At 56.3% G+C, this 8397-nt stretch overlaps 1 protein-coding gene across 1 annotated transcript; it reads right to left on the reverse strand.

Moving 5' to 3' along the window:
* Positions 1 to 215: 215 nt before the first annotated feature.
* Positions 216 to 8397, reverse strand: LOC141750194 (uncharacterized). The gene is made up of 11 exons (XM_074604889.1): positions 7958 to 8397; positions 7447 to 7503; positions 6900 to 6976; positions 6164 to 6329; positions 4574 to 4680; positions 3943 to 4074; positions 2872 to 3016; positions 2472 to 2618; positions 1687 to 1917; positions 1258 to 1451; positions 216 to 397 (listed from the first exon to the last, which is right to left on the reverse strand). Exons 1-11 carry the CDS (start codon positions 8054 to 8056, stop codon positions 220 to 222), a joined length of 1533 nt encoding a protein of 510 aa, XP_074460990.1. The 5' UTR covers positions 8057 to 8397; the 3' UTR covers positions 216 to 219.

Genomic DNA, 8397 nt, shown 5'->3' on the forward strand with positions numbered 1-8397 from the left:
CCATGTTTTGCCGTTCCTGCTTCAGGAGAGACCTCTCTGCTTCCAGCTCCCACTGAAGGCACTTCACTTCCCCTGCAAACACGACAAATGGCAAGAGTCAGAGGCTGCACAAACAGCGGCTCTGACTTTACTGACCTTACGCCCTTTGAGTTTCCGTGGAGGAGGGGTCTGTCTCCAGCTCCTTCACTCCTCAGAAGCACTGCGGACACAGAGCTGCTTTCATACCACCTTCCCCGGGCACGGGGTCACCAGAAACGGGAGGCTCTCACCTTGGATCACCTCCTTGGCCTGCGCCACCGCGTGAAGCTGGGTTTCAAGATGACTCCTGGTGATCTCCAGCTCAGACAAGTGCTGCTGAGCCTCCAACAGCCTGCATTCCACGGTCTCCTTCCCTGACCTGCAAAGCGTGAATACAGAGAGAAAGGAGCTGCTTGCTCCTGACACCCAACAGGGAGTTGTTCCAGGAAGAAGTGGTGCAAGATCCCTACCCCTGCCTACGGAAAAAGGCTCGCGTGGAAACTCCTGCACAGAGAGCCTATTTCTGCCCTTTAAAATAGCAATGCGGGCCCCTGCGAGGGAATGGCCAGGCTTCCCGTGTCACCTGGCAGGGCACAGAAAGCCCAGCCAAATTGGACTGCAATAGCCAAATCTTCACTTGCTGGGGTCTGATCCACGACACACGGGTAGCTGCGCCCACCAAGCCTCTGCCAGCAAGCAAAACTTGGATGGACAACGGAGGGTGTATCTTCAAGGAGGAGAACAAGCACACAGTCCCGATTACACCAGTCTCTGGCAGGCCAAAGTAACTATGTCCATTTTAACAGACATCAGTGATGGGCAGGAACCCCTGAAGGCTGGCGACAATTCAAGAGAGGTTTCCCTGCTGCTGGTGTCACCAGCTCTAGCTCCTGCACCATACTAACACGAGTTAGCTTAGTTTAATTATGTGTGGTTTAACCATGGCTCCATTGAGAGCCCACTCGGCTTGCTGTGGACGTCACAGAGGAACACGTAAGGGGGCATAAACATGAGCTCAACGCTCAGGACAGCTTGGCCAGCTTCAGCTGTCAGAAAAATAACCTTCAAATCAAGGTAGACTTTGTTTTTTTTTGCTTGAAATTCTTCCGTTTTCTGTCCATGGAAGCGAAAACATGTGAAAAGCACAGAGGATGCAATCAATCCCCATGTAACCACTGTCACCTTTACCATTACAGACATTAAAGAACGTCCTGCCCAGGGTCTCCTCCCTGCCCTTACCTGGCCTCTGCCAGCTGCTCCGAAAGGCCTTGTCTCTCCCGCTCCATGGCTGCCAGTCGCACCTCCAGGGCAGCCTTCTCCCGCACCAGCAATTCCTTCTCTGCGCACACCTCGGCCAGTGCGTGCCCTTGGCGAGAGGACTCCTGGCGCAACTGCTCCAGGCCACTGCGAGACGACTCTTGCTGGCGGGAAACCTGAAAGCGGGACAAAATGCAGTGAGAGTCCTTGCGTGCAGCCCTGGCTTTTGCCCCAGACAAAGGCTCCAGAGCTACACAGTTTGATGCTTTTGCCACATGGGAGAACAGTAGAGTCGTGGATGCAGTCCTCTCTCTGCAACTTACCAGAAGCCAAAAAGGAGGCCAACACGCACAGCTTCACCCAGCCAAGCAGCCACATGCCCACCCAGAAGCACCAGGTCTTTGGTCTCACCTCAAGGAGTTTCTCTTGGGCTTCTTCCTTCTCCTCTGCCAGGACCCCCAGCTCTACCCACAGCTCCTCTTGTTGCTCCTCTGCTTTCTTCAGCAGCTGCTCCAGGTGGGCTTTCTCTGCACAGAGCTCTTTGGTTGTTCTTCTACACAAGCTCAGCTTCTCCTGGGCAGAGATCTTTGCTCTCTCCATCTCATCCACTTTACACAAGAGAGCGTCATTCTCTTCCTCCAGCTGCAATCACAGAAGCACAGAGGAAATTAAATACAGCAAGACTTACTCTGAAGAAGAGGAGAGCAGCAAATCCACATCCCCTGCGTCTCGCTGACATACTCCCAGCTCAGCGCGCCCAATAAGCACGTGCGGACAAACTACCCCAAAGAGCCTGCGTGGTCTCATCACCATTTCCCAAGAAGAAGGAGGACACTGCATTTAAGCAACAGTAGGAGAATGGAAAGGGAGCAACACGGTCTTCAAAGACGGGTAGACGTGGCGCTCAGGGACATGGGTTAGTGGGGTTTTGGCAGTGTTAGGTTCGTGTTTGGGCTCAATGATTTTAAAGGTCCCTTCCAACCTAGACAATTCTACGAGTCTACGATTGTCCCTGTCTTCCCCTGCCAGAAACAGCATCTGTGGCGCTCTTGCTAGACTTCCTATGAAGGTTGGGCTTGGACAGAAAAAGGAACCCTTCCATATTCAGTCAGTCACACTCTCAGAAGGCAAGAAGTCTGAGAAGAAGCAGCAGCTGGAGACAAACACCTGCCAAGACCTTTGGCAACTCTGCTCACCTGCAGCACAAGTTTGTTCAGTTGCACTTTGTCCAAAGCAAGAGCTTCATTGATACAGCTCATGTTTGCTGTTGCAACACGTAGATCGGCAAGTTCAGCACTCAGCTCATTCTGAGCCCCTGTCAGCTCTGCCACCGACTGCTCGGCCTGAAGAGACAAAAGAACAACATGACAACAAGGGCAGGGAAATCCCTGCCTTCGAGCAGCAACTCCACATCCCCTGCGTCTCGCTGACATACTCCCAGGTCAGCGCTCCCAATAAGCACGTGCCGACAAACTACCCCAAAGAGCCTGCGTGGTCTCATCACCATTTCCCAAGGAGGAGAACAGCACGTTCCCTGGCGTCTACTGACACGAAAAAAGCATCTGTGCTGGTCTTGCTACCACAAGGTGACCATACCTTCTCCAGGGCCACTCTAAGCTCATGCTTCTCTTCCTTCAGCACATCCCTCTCAAGGTGCGATTCCTCCAGCGCCTCTCTCGCAACTAACAACTCATGCTGTAACAAGCAGTGTTTCTCTTCAAGTGCCACTAAGTCCTTCAGTCTGTGAGAAGGGGAAAGACAAACAACTTGTCAACGTAAAAACATTCTCCTTTCCAAAACCAGGAGCACATACTGTGTCCCAGCTATGGCAGTTGGAACGACTTCCAACGGCTTTGTACCTACACCTAAACACCACCGGCATTTCCTGACTAGAGCTGCATCACTCTTTCTCATGGATGAAACGTTCGTCATTGAGAAAGTAAATCAAGCTTCCAGACATCACAGAACGTTTCCAAAACGTTCAGGTACTCGCAACAGCTTCCTGCCTCTTAGTTCTCTCTCTCCTCTTTCATACGTTGGATACAAGCCTTGCACAAGTTCTTCTTGGGCTAAAACAGACTTTGAAAGTCCAGACTACGACTCCCACAATTACTTTTGCCTTCTGCAGTGAATGAATCAAAGGCCCTGCAAGCTCTCTGGGGAGACGGCTATGAATGTCCACTCCAATGATCACGGGATCACAGGAGGGTCCAGGTTAATACGCTGCATGTTGCAAAATGGCCCCTCTTGCCCCAAAGGCCTTCTGCACTCAGTCTGGCAAGGAACTGTCAGCACAGAGGTGCTACAGTGCTTAGGATGGTGCTGGGCAAATTCCTGCCAACTCCTCTAGCACCGCCCCGGGGAGCAAAAGGGCTGTACCAGAGACAGAGCTCTCTTTAGGCTGCTCTCGCTTGCTCACCAAGAACCAGTTCACAGCAAAAGCACTGGAATACGCCACCTCTTTGCCAGTCTGGTCTTACCCAGAGGAGCTTCTGGCAGTCAGACGATTTTTGCCGTCCTTTCTGTTGAAGGCAACCGTTTGACTCGGGACAGAAACAAGGCTGTGCAGAACGGGCGTGTTTGCAATGCGAACACAGCCCATCTATGAACGCAAGAGGCAGCCCCAGAAGAGAACGGTGGTAACAGCAAAGTTTAAAACACCTTTACCTGTCCTGAAGCTCCTTCTTCTCCAGCTCCCCCTTGGCTTGGAAGGACATCACGCTGCAGTTTAGACGGGAGCAGTTTGCCATTACAGACCCAGAAAGCCTCATTTGCTCTGCCTTCAGCTCTGACAAATCTCTGCAGAAGAACAAAGGAAGAGCCAACGTTCACACCACCAGCTCTATCAGCTGACTCGCTTCTCACGCACGTAATCGCGCAAAGAGGAAAAGCTGGCAGGAAAGATGACATCTCGGCTGGGGACAAATCATTCCCCTGACACTCTGGGGTCAGGACACACCTTGGCGAGCGACTGCTCAGAGGCTCACGACAACAGCCACATAATAAACTTTTCAGGAAGGTGGAGGAAGAATAAGCCTAAAACGGCGTAACAGAAAAAGCACAAAGAACACAAGAACCAAGGCACGCTCGACGCATTAAGGAAGGTTCATAATCCAGGAAGATAAACGGCTGACAGTAACCCAGAGTTTGAAATCGCTTGCTGACACCAGCAGCAGACACTATCACGGCTACGCTGCTCTTGTTTGTGTAGAAGGCAACTCTGAGAAAGGAACCTCAGAGAGGTGTGAAGGGAAGGTACATTTTTGCTGCAAGAGATGGGGCCTCAACTTCTACTCACCGGTTCGTGGCAGCCTTCATTTCCAGGAAATGACGGCGGAAGGTGACCATCTGATGCCACAGCCCGAGCAGACGGTCACGGTCACCCCTGAAGTAGTTCTCATAGAGCTAAAGATGCAAAGACAAAAAGAAATGCCAGTTCAGCCTCCGCCATCACTGTACGAGTCTTTCCGCTGGCAGAGAGCACAACCACCATCGCCAGCTCTCCTTGAATAACTATTCCGACAGGGCACCAAGGACTGAAGAGGCACCGCAGAAGCAGCCCCAGCAGACCTGCCACCTGCCTTCAAAGAAGGCAACATCCACCCTTCTCCTGCGGGAGGGGACATCAGCAAAGCAAGCTGACCCCGAGTCAGCACCTCGCCTTGCAGAGCTGTCTCACACTCTTGGTGGAGGAAGACAAAGACAAGCCCCTCCAAGACCACTGTCCCATTTGCTAGCGGTGACGGAGGCCTGTCTTGTCCTTCCCTTGGCTACTCTGAATCTCAAAACACACAGACCTCTCTGCTCTCACGGCTCTAGACGGAGATTTAAGAACCATCAAAAAGACGAGCGCTCCTGTGTCACTGCCCTACAGCGTCCAGCAGCAGCAAGCATTTGCCTTTAGGACCGAGCAGCACGGCCACAGCAGGTGGGCCTCTTCCATCACCACGATTTGCAGACACTCCTCCACCTCCCACCCCTGCCACGCTGAGCTCCCCCTCCCACGCACCAACTTGATCTTTGGCTCCCATAACCCTGCCCAAGCGATAACCACCCCTGGAGGTCAGCATGGGCGCATCTCGTCGTGATGGCGGCATCCGGGGCTCACAGGGGGTCTCAGGGAGACGCATAACACCACAACAGCCAAGGGGTGACGTGAGCAATGCGCCCACCTCACCGCAATCCTGGTACTGTGGTCAATGTGCAAATACGACTGGAAGTCGTCATCTTCCCCCCATAAATAGTCAAGAGCCCAAGGGCATTTGGAGCTCTCCTGCTCGGCAGCGGGCTGCGGCCAGGATCTCCCCGTGAGCAGGGACGCTGCTCAGGATTACTCCTCCAGGTTAAGAGATTCCTGGCTGCAACAGATCCTCGCTAAATTGCTTTATAGCATGCTGAACTTTGACATTCTGTGATAGAAAGCATTGCTTGTGCACATATAATCCTTTAGCCATAAACCATTGACCAAGTCTGCGACTAGGATTGGGTCCAGCCGCACCCAGACTCCTCTCTCAGAAGGCCTTTAGAAAGCCAGGGGTCCTTTCTGAACCTTGACTCAACGGGAGGGTCTCCCTGACAGCTCTCTCTGACCCCGTCCTCTGTGCAGGAAAAAAACAAGTGGACCTTGCTATAGCACCCCCTTAAAACTGTCGCATCTACTGTCGACTTGGTCAAATCATTGGTTTATATCAATAAATATATTGCTGCTTCTCTCTTAGGGGTGAAGTCTATCGCTCCATCCGCGACAACCCCTCTCTTCTGCTCGTCAACACCAACACATCCTCAGCAGAGCCACAACCTTCTCACAGCAAGTTCTCTGGGCCAGAAACAAAATGCGTTCTCATGCCACGCTGGCACCACCTCTGACATTCCCGCAGCTGAGCCTCACCTCACGTTCCTGGCGCCATTCGCGCTCCTTCGCTTCCAGCTCCTCCCGCGCCCTCATCCAATCCACCGTCAGCTTTCCAACATCTTCTTTGAGGGCTGAATTCACCTCGTCCGCTTTCTCCAGGTGCTCCCGCAGCAGACTGTTCGCTTCGGCCAGATCCTCGCACCTTGGAAAGGGAGGAACAGCCATGAGGTCACTGAACAACCCCTATCCACAAGCACCATCCCCGGGATTTCCCGGCTCCCCCAACACTGACTTTCTTCTCAAACTGAGAGGCAGGAAAACCGCTTTCTAGGGTGAACTAAGATCTCTCGCTGATGGCCAACTCATTTGCTTCTCCTTGCTTTAAGCCTTCCATTTCCACCTACAGGTTGGGTTTCTCCTTCCTCTTCAACTCGGACGATGCCCACGGCTGGGCCTCCCCTTCGTGCTGCCTCATCACTGGACGCATCACCTTTCTCTAGCGTTGCCCCCAGTCCCTCACCTACTGCACCAGGGCAGCGTTTAGGCTGGAAAGGGACCCTTGGAGCTCACCCACAGGAACGCCCCGCTCCAAACAGAAGCATTCAGCACACACCACTATTACTGCCCCACAGAACAGGTGGTGCACCTCTCTCCTTTCCAAAGGGCTTGCCCCAACACTTCCCTTGCGGAGACTGACTACCACTGACAGGTTTTCCCTCCCTGCCGTGAGCATCCAGGATACTGAGTAGGAGGGAACGCTTCTTCCTTGTACCTTTGCTGCTCCTCTTTCACCTGAAGCAGGGCTTTCTCCAGGGCCTCTGTGCCTTCCCACCTGCCTGGGAGGCATCCCTGAAGAAGAAAGCAAATAGTTAGTCCAATTCTTCCACCTGAAGCCCAGGAATGCTCTCCTACGCTCCCACCCTTTCTTTCCTAGATCTGCTTTAGCCGGGAAGCAGAACGAAAAGCACAGAGACAGCTCTCTCTGCCCGACGCCAGCATTCTCGCCTTCCAAAACACTGTCTGTCCACCCATTCCATTTCAGAGACAGCCCTAGAACAGGCAGCAAAGCCCTCGCCCGAGACCCAGGACAAAACGTTCCCCGCCAATAAAGCACTCCCGCACACAACTCCAATCCTGCATTTCTGGGACTGCTGGCTGCTCTAAGAGCGGCAACTGGGCAGAACACGGGCGGGCAAACTCGCAGCGCTTCTTGAAACCCTCCGCGAGCACAATCTTGCTTTCCCCTGTCATGGCCCGGGGAGCTTTTTCACTCCCGAACGCTCCGGCCGCTCTCTTCAGTTCGCGCCCTGCGCACTCACCGCTCCTGCTTCCAGCTGCTGCTCCAGCTCTCGGCAGCGGGTCCGGTACTGCAGGACCTGGGCGCAGACACGGCATGAAGATGAGCGACTGCAGCCGGGGACGGACCCGGCTCCTCCGGCACCGGCTTTTCTCTCGCTCTCCGCAGCCCGAGCTCAGCCCGCGCCACGGCGCTGCCGCTACAACACCGAGTCCCTTCGGGACCGGGAAGCTTCGCTTCCCCCGAGCCCGGCCAAGCCCCGGCGAGCGGCTCGGGGGTGACCGCGGACGGGACGGGACGGGACGGGACGGGGCGGCTCCCGGGGCCTCCCTCCCTCCCTCCCTCCCTCCCCCGAGCTCCGGGCTCGGCGCCGTCCCGCCCGCGGCAGCGCAGGGCAGGGCCCGGGCAGGACCCCGCCGGGGCCGCGCCTTCGCCCCCCGAGGGCTCCGCCGCCGAGTCCCGTCCGCCGACGGCGCGGGCACCCCGGCCCGGCCTCGGGGAGCTCCCCCCGGGCAGGCGCCCCCGCTCCTCACCTTCGCCTGCAGCTTCCGCACCAGCACCGCTTGCCGGTGCCGCGCCTCCTGCGAGCTCTGCAGCCGGCGCTGCAGGGAGGCCGGGCCCGGCGCCGCCATGCCCCCGCTCGCCGGCCGGGCTCCGCCGCCTGACGGGCGCCGCCGGGAGCCGCGGGGCGGGAGGGACGGGCTCGCTCGGGGCCGCTCTGCGGCGGCGCTTTCCTGCGGGCTGCGGGGCTGCCGCGGGGGAAGAGGCCGCTCCGGCCGCGGTTCGCTCCGGCCGGCTCCGCTCGGAGACCGTTACCGGCCCCGGCCGACGCTGGGGGCGGGAGCGGGGGGAAACGGTCCCCGCGAGCCGCGTGTCGGGGGGCCCCGAGACGGCGGGCGAGAGCCGGGGCCGCGGGGACGGGCCGTCGCCCGGGGAAGGCGGCGGCAGCGCCGGAGCCTCTGCCGGAGGCTCC

This window comes from Larus michahellis, chromosome 12 (genome assembly GCF_964199755.1).
Source record: "Larus michahellis chromosome 12, bLarMic1.1, whole genome shotgun sequence".
Taxonomy (NCBI): domain Eukaryota; kingdom Metazoa; phylum Chordata; class Aves; order Charadriiformes; family Laridae; genus Larus; species Larus michahellis.

Bases quoted from the DNA above. Each gene is read 5' to 3' on its own strand.
- LOC141750194 (XM_074604889.1), bottom strand. From the start codon at position 8,056: ATGGCGGCGCCGGGCCCGGCCTCCCTGCAGCGCCGGCTGCAGAGCTCG. The intron at 4,681-6,163 runs GTGAGGCTCAGC...TTGCATCTTTAG, and splicing joins AATGGCGCCAGGAACGTGAG to CTCTATGAGAACTACTTCAG. The intron at 3,017-3,942 runs GTAAAGGTGTTT...CCCTTCTCACAG, and splicing joins AAGAAGGAGCTTCAGGACAG to ACTGAAGGACTTAGTGGCAC.